Source organism: Manacus vitellinus, unplaced genomic scaffold, assembly GCF_001715985.3.
Source record: "Manacus vitellinus isolate BGI_N305 unplaced genomic scaffold, ASM171598v3 scaffold_3_pilon, whole genome shotgun sequence".
Classification (NCBI taxonomy): Eukaryota; Metazoa; Chordata; class Aves; order Passeriformes; family Pipridae; genus Manacus; species Manacus vitellinus.
In genome coordinates this window covers 27,270,738-27,284,383 of record NW_021940535.1, presented here as the reverse complement: position 1 = coordinate 27,284,383, position 13,646 = coordinate 27,270,738, and the positions used below count along the sequence as shown (strand labels likewise).

At 34.0% G+C, this 13,646-nt stretch overlaps 1 protein-coding gene across 5 annotated transcripts in view; it reads right to left on the bottom strand.

Moving 5' to 3' along the window:
* The window catches only part of DGKB (diacylglycerol kinase beta), a 335,778-nt gene that overhangs the window by 131,860 nt on the left and 190,272 nt on the right, over positions 1–13,646 (bottom strand). For all 5 annotated transcript variants that reach the window (XM_018075883.2, XM_018075886.2, XM_018075884.2 and 2 more), the window contains one exon: positions 6,150–6,214. In XM_018075883.2, the coding sequence (XP_017931372.1) occupies positions 6,150–6,214 (65 nt within the window). The remainder of the gene's footprint in view (positions 1–6,149; positions 6,215–13,646) is intronic.

The following is a 13,646-nucleotide window of genomic DNA, read 5'->3' as shown; positions in this document are numbered from 1 at the left end:
TAGCAAGCTGTATTTTAGCAGTTTTGTTACAGTGTTTCCCAAATCTGCTATAGACTCTCTTCGCTTCTGAATTTACCACAGATGAAATAAGTCAGGAACCTTTTTCTATCATTGTGTTATTAATTGTTATTTCAAATGGTGTGACTATACAGTGGAAGAAACCGAGATTTAATTCCTATAGAGTTACATATTATAATAAAGGGCAGTAGTTTTAATTAATTAAAGAATCTGTAAAACATCCACTAGGCACCTCAATCCATAGAAAAGGTTCAGTGACCTGCTCTGAGTAATGAAACATCATCTGCAATAAATTCCTTTGCCAGCCTGACACCAGCTGAAGAAAATTAGATTCTATTGACCTGGGCCTATAGCATATGGATAGACCTTTTGTGAATCAACAGTTTGTTACTTGTGCAGTGCATGCTGGGCCAATCCCTCCATATGACTGTGCACCAATCCCTCCATATGACTGTCTCCTAGAAATTAAATAATTTTCATCCTTTAACATTAACCCTGACACATTTTACTTGACAATTTGTAAAGCAACTATTTCTTTAAAAACTGGGAATCACTTATCTTATAAAACATGTAACTTCCCTTAAAGAAAAAAACCCCAACATTCTCATATCTTGCTAATAGTAGTAGAACATATTTCAGTTTCTTGTTTGTTCTTAAAAGTGCAGTATGGCAGGGGTTACACAACAACCCCCACAAACAGAAATGCCCAATGAACAGTACAAATGCCCTTACCACTCTAACGGCACAAAACCTGAACCCTGATTAGTCCTAAAGTAGTGAATTTGACAGCTGAGGACACTGGGAATACAAACATAAATTCACTGCTCTGTGTACGGCCGGACACAGCACATTGCTTTCAGAGATGTACTTTGAAGTCACAGGGGATGCTCAGGACTTAGGGATTCCTGGTTAACATACATTTTATACAGCACACTGCCTCTAGTCCCCATGAGTCTGAACCTAAGGTTTCCCAACCACACCAGTGTCTCAGACAGCCACTACAGAATAATGTTTAAGAGACTAAGAAGTCTCTCAAGCAGAGGGCCTTAGCCCATTAACACTTTCTAGAGAAATGATAAAAATATGAACTCTTGGGTAAGTGAGAGGTATTGCAGATACCACAGATGCAAAGTGCTGTGATTTTGCTCTGTAGTCAACAGACATAGGTAGGTTGAATCAGCTTTACACTCCAACTATCTCCCTTTGTCCCAGCTCAAGCACACATTATGTTCTTCAGGCATTATTTCTAAAGGTAGGTTGCTACACATTTGAACTGACAAAAGAACATGCTGGTTGTGCTTTTTTATTTCTGTCTCTCTATAAACATTATAACCAAGAGTTAGGCAGAGGATGTTAATTTACCTACAAGCCATCTCTTGCTCAAGGGGAAAATATTTCACACTCCATCATAAATATTTTCACCTTACTTTGCTGCTTCTGATGACTGCAGTTGCAGTAATGCTGTCTGAGTCCAGAGACACTGTTCCCTGGAGTCTTATCCTTTAAAGAAAAGGAACCTTTGGGTTCAGTGGGACAGGTAACAGATGTCTGCAGTTTGGTCTCTCTGTGGAGCCAGTGTCTTCTTTTTAAGCTTTTTCATATCAGTCACAACCAGGAAGGGAGGAGAAGTTGAAGGAAAGAGACTGAAATATCTGCAATTTGAGTTAGAAATGTTGTGTTGATGCTTAGTATATTCACTGCAAATATGTGGTTGTGTCTCCAACCAAGAGACTCCATCATTTAAACTGAAAAGCTGGAAGAATATTGAAAATATTGAAATGGTCTTGTTCTATTCAAAACAAAACATTTTGACTGTTCAATTCAAAGGCAAAATAAACCAGCTTTAAAACAAAGACTAAGCACATCTGAGAATGGAGCATTTCATTCACCTCATGACAAATGAAATTGCTTTTAAACTGATCTTTTTTTCTCTCGGTCACAAAACTGGAACTTGCTTTCAACTCCAGTATTCAAGTGGAATAACTGTGTTCTGGTTTCTTTGCTACAGGATTTTTTCCTTTTTTCTTTTTTTGAGGTTAGTCAAGATATGATGCTATGATAACTCCATTGCATAGTGCAGTACACAAGTTAGGACACATGGAATAACTTGCTAAAGGTTCATTTCCCTGCCATTTCTCCAAACTTTTCTTACTGTGGTCTTTCCTTATTCTCCTGGAGAGTACTTACATGAAGTAAGTCAGTACTTTCTATTACTTAAAAACTTCCTTAGAGATTAAATGTATAGATAGCAGCACAAAAAAAAAAAAAAAAGCATAATTAAGCAAGTTGAGAGGGAACCTCAAAAGTCCTTGGTCAGGAATATAATGAAAATCAAGTTATTAGGAACTTTTTATGCTGGATTTGTTTATGAAATGTGGGAGTAGATTGATGTTTGAAAACCTCAAAGACAATGTATTTAGGACTGTAAATGCAATTTATAAATCCTACTTTAGTTTACTGAAACTAAGAAATATCTTTTATGCTACAGTATGCTAGAGAGTCAAAGTAGTATACCTAATTGAACAGAATATTATTTTAGAATAGTTAATATCAACTTGAATTATTTTTTTGTTGAAGTATCCTTTGTTTCCCTGTGTATATTCCAGTCACATAATTCATACATCTGTTATTCCCAGCATCGAGCCTACGATGTTTACACAGGTCCCTGTAGGGCATTTTGGCCTAACTGAATCATTATTTCAACTGTATGTCCTAGTTTAATGACACGGTTACTTGAAATACTGCTTTTGCAAGTTTTGTTCCCTCTGGCATAAACTCAGCCTTTCCACACTTAAATCTGAAAATTTGACCCTACTCTGAAGCAGGAGATGCTGGGAAGGAAAGTCTGCGTCCTCAAGCACAGGGTTGTCAGCACTTCAGACCTGTAGAGTGGGTAATGTGACAGCTCAGATTTTGCAGTTTTAGAACACATTTAAATCTCAATGCAATGTCAGCCTGATTTCTGATAACGTGTGCTAATGATCCAAAGATATAATTACTTAAACTGGTCTATTAGGATTCATTCTTTTGACTGAGGTAGGGATGCTACTATTGTGCTCTCACTTCCATTCTTTGCTATTTGACTACCACTAGAAAAAAAACTATTCTCTTGCAGATCCATTTTTAGGAACAAGTAAAAAATATTTTAAAATCACTGGCAGATATTTATGTTGAGCCTTATTTGGAAAACAATATGGAGCCATTCCATAGCGCAGCTTAGAAGAATAAAATTGCCAAGATATTAAGGCATGCATTAAGTATCTTTTCATTGAAAATTAAGCTTCTGAACACAGAAGATCCTTTTGTCGAAGGACTTGATTTCAATTTATTAACAAGCTCAAATAAACAGGTGCTTCATTGCAAAGGAGACAACTGACAATGTGGATTTTTAGTTCTTCAGCATTTACACAAACTTAGATTTTCCAAAGACTTAAATGTTTATCTCTAGCCAATTTACAAATCTACACCCTAATTTATTTCTTTTTATTTTTAATAAGCTAGTAATACTAAGTCTTTGTGTCCAAAATGTATGAACACTGTAGAGTTTCAAAATGTGTCACAGTTCCCAAGAATTAGTCACTTAGTTCCAAACAATGCCACAAAATTGGCTAGCAGTCATTAAAAAAGTCTTTCTATGTCTTGCAATATTCTCTCACCTTCGTTTGGAGAACATAAATACAGGAAGATTCTGCTTCCACTCAAGTACAATGGGTCAGGAGTTTCCCTATTAGTATGTTCTATGTACAGATGATCAGAGTGGTAGGGAATGCCCTCAGGAATTTGAGGATCATTACCAAGGATTTAATGCAAAAGATTCTCCAACCCCAAATAGCCTAACTTACTTCACTGAAGTAAGTACAACACCTGTGGATTTCAAAAGATCTCTGCACACTGTATAAACTTAAAAGTTCCTCTTCAAGGAAACTTTTTGCGTGTTCATTTTTCAGAGTAGACTGTCAGTGCAAAGGCCTGCTCTGAAAAACTGAATGATAGCTGTGAAAGCTAAAAAAGTTGGAAAATCAGGCAAGAGGAAACTAAAATAAAACCAAAAAAGTATTATTTTTCTTAAATCACAAGAGATATGTACATATGACAGTGTAGGATTTTCAAATGAGTAATGTAGGATTTTCAAAGGAGCAGGTGCTGTTAACTATGGAGCCCACTATTAATCAGACTTGAGTTGGACTTGCTGATGCTAAATCATTTAGATTGCATAGAAAATTCCACATTCTGGTGAATTAAATCTGGCTTAGCAGACATCTAAAAAAGGGTTTTATTTTCACACACTGCAGGAAAATGCTGCTGCAACATATTATGGAGTGTTGCCACATGCAAGTAACTGTTAGTGGAACAAAGTATTTGTGAACCATCATCATCTGGAAAATTCTATTCAACAAAAATAGAAATCCACATTTTTTTCTCACTACACACAAAAAAAATCAGTTTCTATTACAATACTTTGCTCAAGACTTTATATTCTTTTTAGAAAGGCATAATCTTTCTAAATAGTCTTTGAATACCTAGAGAATCACTGCTTTTTTCAAGTTCTTTCAATATCACAGTACCAAAGTACGTAGGGACTGAAACTATATATTTTTGTAATTAATTTCCTTAAGATAATGTTAGAAACATCAGGTTCCTTAAAATATAGATGAATTTCAAGGTGAGTCTGCTAGCAGATGTTATTAATGGCATATGATTTATTGTGACATGAAATCTGATCTGAAACTCATGTTATTAGCTGAGCTTTTTATAAATTATAATTGCCAACTGCTGAAAATATGCAGAAAGACCACTGATAAACTAGCTTCATCTTCAAGGCCTAGAATATCTGCATTTGCTAAAAGTCCAGTATCTCTAGTCCTGCTGACAGGGGATAATACATTGGGATACACAGATCAGGCTTGAGTTCAGACCTTCTCATGATTCTTTGAGAATGAGAAGCATCAGAGCTAGGAAAAGGAGATAGTAGAAAACAAATATGTACTGTGGGACTTGAAAAAAACCCACAGACTTGGGTTCATAGTATGACACTGCACAGATACTAAACAGATTAAGCATTCAAGAAAAAAGACCTCAACTCTGACTGTTAGATGTCAAATATATACTTTTAATGTGAAAACAGTAAGAAGTAAGATAATTTTCAAACATTCAAACATCATTCTGTACAGCTCTAAGATGAGAACACAAACAGCATATTTTGGCATGCTGAGGTCTATGAAGATTTGCATCTACCCAAGATCTTCCAGGTCACCCACTAAACTAAAAAAAAAAACAACTAAAGAAAGTCTATGGTTAGGCTCACAGTGACAAAACATTTGTGTTAATAATTATTTCTAGACATCCCCTATATATTCCAAATAACATTGTATCTTACTTTCCTCTCTGCATGTGTCTTTAAATGTTAATTAAAGTTTCTGAAATGTTGCTTTTACCCATCACAACTTACGTGCTAAATTATCTAAATAAGAAGAGACAAACATAAACATTGCATTATGAAGGTTATCTACTGAACAAACCAGATATTGAAAGAGGGTAAATTTACACTAAATGTAATACATTTTTAATCTCCATAAAAGCTCTGCGATAATACTGAAAATTCAAGAAGCAAGACAAGAAACAGATGCAAAGTCTCATTCCTGACTCTTTTTTATGTATACAAAGTTGTTTAAAGATAAAAGCATTTATGTGTAAAATGGCATTCACTTGCCCTTACTTAGACTATATACGGAAGAGACCGCTGTCAAGGCACCAGTGTGTGTGTGAATGAAACATAAGGATCACCATCTGCAACTGTCTAAGAAGTGTTCCTCAGTGCCTAAAGGCAAAGTGAAAATTCAGGGAACCTCACAACCACAGTGCATCATCTTGTCCATGCTAGTCTTACAAGTCAAACATCGCACCCGTGAGAACAGCTTATTTACAATGCTTTTGATTTCAGCTGAAATACCAGATATGAAACAGTTACATTACAAGCGGTCTGGAAGCATATACTTAATATAAAATGAACCAATTTCCTCTCTTCTATAAGAATCAATATTTTAAAGGAAGTGTAAAACTTTACTCCTCACAGAACACACCTTAATAACATGGAAAAACATTTTTATATGCATGTATTTTTAGATTCTTACCTACTGTTGAACTTCTCTGGGTGTTTTTCTCTCATGATGTGGAATCTGTGGGCAATTGAAGCATCCTAACAGGAAAAAAAAAAACACCATAAATCTGTTGTGACAGGAAAATTGCAAAACAGAAGACCAAAACTGTAAACAAGGTGTTTTGTGAACTGTCATTTTCAACAAGAGCAATACTCTTATCAGTTAGAAAGCTTACAGGTACACTAATTCCAGAATGGGATATATCTGAACTTAATAATATATTATTCCTGTTGCAGTCTCCATTATTCCTTTTTACAAATCAGACGTGATAGTTATATTTACTGAAAGTGTCTTCAAATTTCATACAGCAAATATCATCCAGATGTGAAGGTTTCCAAAAAGACCATTGGTACACTTCTGCCTAGTAGAAATACTATATAAAGTATTTGAAATCTTTTTCTTTAAAAAAGGGGAGTGATAAGAGTCAGCAAAGTTACTTGATATGCATACAAGTTGATATTTGCATAAGGCCATTCAATAACTTTCTCTAAAATTTGGTGGAAGATTGGAATAAATGTCAGGAGACTTCCCATTTGCTACATGTCAGGGTGTGAAATCATGTAGGGGTAAAAATAGTTTAATATAAAAAACAGATTTCTTATTTGAAATAAATGTTATCAAAACTCTTTAAAATTAAGTAAATTATGCTATTAACATAATAAATAACCTGTATGTGAAATGAAATAGCTGTATGAAATACTTATATGTCTGTAACATTTAAATGAGAATCAAATCATTGTGCTGGTGGGAGTTGTTGAATATAGAATATTTGGAAGTGATTTCAAAGCATTTTTGTATCTCCTTTGCAGGTATGAAGTTAATGTTTTCCTTAGTCCAGATTATGTAATATTTATTTCTCATACTAATCATTAAAACTTTACAAACTGGAAATTGATTTTTCATCTTAATGTATGTATTAAATGAGGTGAGAGTATGAAATCTACCAACTCATGAGTCTTGCAAAGGATAGTAAACACAGAGAAATCCATTTAGATCATGTCTTCATATTATATCTTAAAATTCTGGATATATAAGAAGAGTTAGTTCAGTTAGTAGGAAATTAAAATGAATTTCAGTTTCTATGTAAATAGCATTTGAGAAAAACTACAAACAAAACTGTCACTACAACCAACTATCACCTACATGAACCTCCCCCCCCCTTTTACAAACTTCAACAATTATGGAAATACAAAACCTAAGAATTAGAGAGAAATATTAAATTAAGTATGAGTATATCTGGCAACATTTAAAACTATTTTAAAACAATGAGAATGAGAATTTGGAGGAAAAAATAAAAATTAAATACTTAAATAATATATTAATAATTATTCCAAACATGATAAAAGTTTTGCTTAAAATAATTTTAATTTTAATTTTATTTAAACTAATAAATGTTAATCTAAATCACAAATAAGTGTGATTGGCTCCATTAAAACATCCAATTTTATTCATGATCTCGTTATGTAGTTTCTAAAGATGTCCATAGTTTGTTGTTTTATGCACATCACAAAATTATTTATGCATTTTTCTATTATTTTTAAGAATTGAATTGTCATTCAACATTTTACTGTTCTACAAGGAAATCACAGCAAAATTCCCCAGTGACTGGACTGGTGTTAGTCATAAAATGCCTTATTGTTCTGTCCTGTCATCCAAACTGTCATCTGAAATCTTCAGTGCTGTATTCTCAAACTGCACTCATCATTATTTTAAATTTATTTTTTTGTGCAATTTTATAAGGCAAATATCCAAAAGTATCCAGGTGATCCCACAGTTCTTGGAGATGGATGAAATAAAGCTGACAGTAAACCCTGAGACATCACACTTCTAAACAAAGCCTGCCAGCTGAACTAAAATAATAACTCTGTTAACTTTAGAAAGACCCATCATTCATACTTTATCCCACATTAGATGTGCCAGCATTAGAAAAGTATATTTGTTAGCCAGTTTTATATGAAAAAGAAATAAAAGGACTACTGTTGTATTTAACTGTTCATTTTCTGTGCACTGAAGCAAAAGGCAGATACAAGACAAAATGAATAAAGAAGTAGTAGCGTTTTTGACAGAAACTAGGAAACACTAATCAAGGACTAACTGTCTAATGAATGAAATGAAAAGGCTAATGCGCTTACTCATGCATAACAAATGCAAGGCACAAACAAGCTAGGGATCAATGCCCACTGCAGACGGCAAACAGGCAGTTGTTTCCATGGAAGGTTGATTGGATCAAAATTTTCCCCTCCCTGAACATTTTCTGACTCCAAAATGAATCAACTAACTTAATGATCTGACAGGCAAAAAAAGTAATACACAAAGCTAATTCTGACAGGCACAACACAAGACAGGCACATATCAGACCAATTTCACAAAAAAATTGCTGAAGAGCTACTTATATTAATGGAAACTGTAAACCAGAATAGTAACTACACACAGATAAGCTCAAAAGCAGAGATGCTAAGGTTTTCTTCAGTTTATACTACCCAATTGTTCTTTCAAATCTTAAATCAAATCCAACGTAGAGAGTCGTTAGATTTCCTAGCCTAGGGACCTCTTCCTAACCATAACTTCCTGCTATAGGAAAATCTGAAACCAGCCCATGCTGGTTGTGCATTAGCAGAACAACCCTTTGCTTTAGGGGAAAAAAACATAAGAGGGAAAAAAAAAAGAAAAGAAAACCAAGAAACTGAGTTTTCTGTTTTTCAAATGTCTGTATTCTTTTATATGTTATGACAGTAGCATATAGACTGGCATAAATGAATGAAAAATAATGGGAAGAATTGAAAGTAAGAGGAACTTGAGAATGAGTAGGAATACAAGTACTGTCTCCCAAGAGCTGCTGGAACTACCAGATGCCACCCCCAAATCCTGAGGAACAACCATTAGAAATTTGCTGGATTAGGAGAGAAGAGGGTCTTTCATTGTGAGCTGTTCTGGCTACATTAGAAACAGGATTAATTTTAGCATACTTCATTCAGCCATTTCCAACAGTGGCTTCTAGCCCAACTCGTTTGGAGCACACAACTGTTGATGGACCAATGGCAAATTCATTTCTTTTTTTCTGTCATAAACTATATTAAAATCACCTAATTAACTATACTGAGAAATGGAGCAATATTCATATGCATGGTGAATCAAATATTTGCATATTGTCACCTTAATTATGCTGACTTTTCCTAGTACCCCATATTGTGGATGGCCAGTAAAATATGAGAAATCATTTTTGCATTTTATTATAAAAGTAATGCAAAAGAGAAAATGCAGCATTCAGTAAAGCAAACTCACACAGTTCATCATATTACCTAGAAAAGTAACAAGTGAACAGGATTTTTTTAGAAAAGTGACATGACAGTCAGATATTGGTACGTAACTAATATCACCTCTGAGCATTATTTATATTTTTTTAAATAAACTGATATGTATCAGGGCCTGAAATACAACTTTCCAGCATTACCATATCTGAATCTAAACATTTTCCATTTTTTAAAGAAACACACCTTAAGTGCATGCAAACATGCTGAAAATTTGCAAAAACTTTATTATTAATAATAATAATCTGAGGAGACACAATGTTGTTGTCAAGCCTGTTGCAAGATGAAAGGAGAAGGAAGATCTTATGGCACCACTCTAATATGAAACTATTAGCTTTCACTTCATCTATACGTCAGTCACAGAGCTCATTTTATATCTAAAGTATTTTAATATTTTTCCAAAGCATCCAGACCAAAGCATCCAAGAACTGAGATTTTTTTTCCAGGAATACTTTTGCATCAAAATCAATGTAGACACAAAGTAATGCTGAATACAGAGCATTTATGGCAGAACCAAGGAACTAATTTGACTATTTTGTGTTTCTGAGACTATTATATGAATATTTGAGTTGTACACTACTACTCTAAAATACTGCATTTCTTTTTTCAGATATACAATATTTTCAGTCATTAACATGTTAAATGACAATAGCCTAGATGATAATTTCTGTTAACTTTAACTTCATAGTACCAATCTAGTCTGAAAAAAACTATCACACCGTGTGCTCTTTTGTATGCCTCCCTCATTTATATGGTTTCCACTCACTACTGTAGCATTTTAAAAGTAGAGATGAAAGAATGGGTGCTTGAAGAACAGAAAATGCAGTTTATCTGAGTTTAAATTCTACAAAATTGTACACACACTCTTAAAAAATGTATCCCTACATCGGACAAATATTCACCCTGGATGCACATCTAATGAACATGCACACAAAAACACATATATGCACCCTTACATTTGAACTTGTTCAGTGCCTGAAGTAGCTGGACTATCCTTATATCTCACTCAGGTTTGTTTTAAATCCTGACAGTGAAGATAAGATAGAGAACAGACAGAGCATATCTGAATCTACTCCTAGGAAATGGAAAAAATATTTTAATTGAACTAGGACATTTCTCAAAGTGACCTGCCAAGAAGAAAAGAAGCTTAAGTTGCTACACCTCTTTAATACCTTATGATTGACTTACACACATATATATTCATCTTTTTAATGGGTATTAGCATTACCGGAAAGCAATCTGAAGCAGTCTTTTCAGAGGAGTAACCTTATACATTGCGAATAACCTTATAGAAAGATTAATGCATTTAATATATGTCTATCTATAAGCTTGCTGTGATTAAAATTTCCATTAAATAATAATTTTTATGCTGGTGAACAAACAAGTGACCAGTGTGCATCTTCTTTGGATATAAATGGTCTGATTATTTTTTTTTTTCTAAGATGCTTCTTTAATTAAGGCTTAATGGATCCACAAGGCTGGGAAGCTTAAGGGATAACTCAGCAACCTGCAATCTTTGGATCAGAATGCAAATCTAACCTGAACAACCAGTTAACTCACATCAGTTATTAATGTGAAATAGTACAGATGTAAAAAAAAAATCACTGAAAATAGATTAAGAAAGTTCACTGTAGTGGCTTAAAAGTCATTTTCTAGATAAACAAACATCCTTATGATTATGTATTCTACTTTCCGAAAATATGCAAAAAACCCACAAAAAACATGGGTACATCCTTTGTTTTAGTATTCCCCCCCATAATAACAATCTCAGATAAACAAATCATATTGAACCATTGATTAACCAAGTATAAAAAAAGGTAGCAAAGAAGCTTCAGATCCTGACTTGTTTGAATCCAGTTGTCACTTCACATTTGACTCCCAGGTTTTTTATTAAATTACATGAATTAACCTGAGAGAGGAAGAGATTTTAAAAAAAATTAATTCATTCATACATTACTTTTGGTGAAACACTAGTTACTATCGTTGTCTTAGTTTCTACTGATATTCTGAGCCAGTATATCTGAGAAAGGTGATAGTTTGAGAACATCAGAGTAAGAAGATTTCAAGTGCTTTTTCAAACAGCTTTACTAAAAGATAATGATCATTCACTATCTTACAAAAAAATCTGAGAACAAAAATTTGAAAAATTTGTGTTCCTGTCTTTCCAAGAAAAACACAGAAACTGTCAACAGAAACTGTCAAGGTAATGCTATTCATTTTGTCAGTGATATTCTTGACAGTCAGCCCTCTGATGGTCATGTTCAAATATATTTCAAAGGTACATGTATTACTAAGTCAAGTAAGAATTTATATTTTAAATACTCATTTAAATAGGTAATATCTCAAAACCCAGGATGAAACATCAGTAACCACAGTATTTATAAATGATAGACAAAAGACCAGAGGATGGTATATCTGGAAATGGTAACATAAAATTGGAACAAACCTTCAAATGCAAGCATATTTCATCTCCCTTTTCATTTGAAGTCAGATCTCTGTTGAGTTTCTGACACTGTTAATGCACAATTTGATTTGGAATTGTTTCACACAGATAAAAAGTGGAATCCATTTTGCAGGAAAAGATATTTCTGTTGAAAAAATCACCAAGCTGTTCTGCCTGTGTATAACTCTGTAACATGTGGACATATACACAAATGGACTCACCGCTATTTACTATCATAATGTATTAGTTCATACAGGGTGACCACATGTCCCACTGTGTAAAGACCAGTACAGAGACCAGTCCTATAAGACAAGCCTTTGTACCAGTATCTCAAGGACTTTATTTGAGAAGCGAATTTGGGGTTTAGAAATTGACATTACATTTCTATGTATCTATATTTTTAAGTTATTAATCAAATGCAATGACCATCAAAGAAGACTGGGAGGTAAGACAGTTAGGCTATTATCAGACCAGATGTGTCATGTGCCCCATGACTCAATGCAGTACACAGGACATGTACCCTGTAAGATGATCTCTGCTGAGGATACACTGTGTTAATGAGCACATCTTCCTTTCTTTATATTTGGTCACCCTAAATTTACTGTAACTAGAGAAGGATTTTTCTAGGTCCATGCTGAGTGTTTATGTAGTCACTAAAAAGAGGAGAAGAAAAGCGATCACATGGCAATTAGCCAACAGAGCCATATAGACAGTGCATTAAATATCTTGTATATTAAAAAGATCTCTGTGGTAAACCTTCAGTAGCATTTCTGATAACTGCTGATTGAGAATTATGTTGAAATTGTCCAAATCATCCTGCACAATGAGTTTGAGCATAACACAATCAAGGACACAACTCACTCAGGCTGAAAGTCAATATAAGCAATGCAACTGCAGTGTTGCTTTAGCTGTTCTTCAGAAGCACACAGAAATGGCTTGCAGGTATGTTCAGTAAAAAGCACAGAAAAAAAGTTTACATTAGAAGTCTATCTGGTTTGAAATGAATGCCTAGACTTTCATGCCAGCACTTTTGCAGTTTTTAGAAGAGTAAAGTGAGTAATTTGCTCAATTACTAAGCTTTTTTTTTTTTTTTTGTTAAATACTAATTAATGCCATTGCATTAAAACCTAAAAAGACAAACTTGGGATAAGGAATAATTGCTTGTGTACTGTCTTGAAAAATTATACTCAACTTAATATATGGTTTTCAAACACTCTCCTAATAAAGAAATCACAACACCCCAAAAAAAGGAAAAAAAAAATCCCAAACCAACATAAACTCTGTTGAGTATTTTCATTTTGAACACTGTTTAAGTTTTCATTATAGTATTCTTTCTTAGGGGATTAATTCAGGCCCTTAATCTAAGCACCTAAACTGCTAGGATGTTCCCTCTATCCTCCCAGTATACTTAAAAGTAAGAAGAAAGCTCTTTGGAAAGGCTCTTCCAAAGGCATGTTGACAAGTTTCTGCTCTGAATTGCCATTTCAAAATCTTTTGTTATTAATCATACAAGAAACTGAGCACACCTAACTTCTAAAGCTTATGAAGTTATGCCTGAAATGCAATAGTTTGAGCAATCCTTTGAAATGTTCACTGGGGTCCAAGCCAAATCTTGTATCATCACCCATTTTATACGCTCATTTGCTTGATAGGGATCAAATAATAAATATTCACCTGACTGCTCCTTTTCAACTTCCCATAACTTGTTAGTCAAAACCT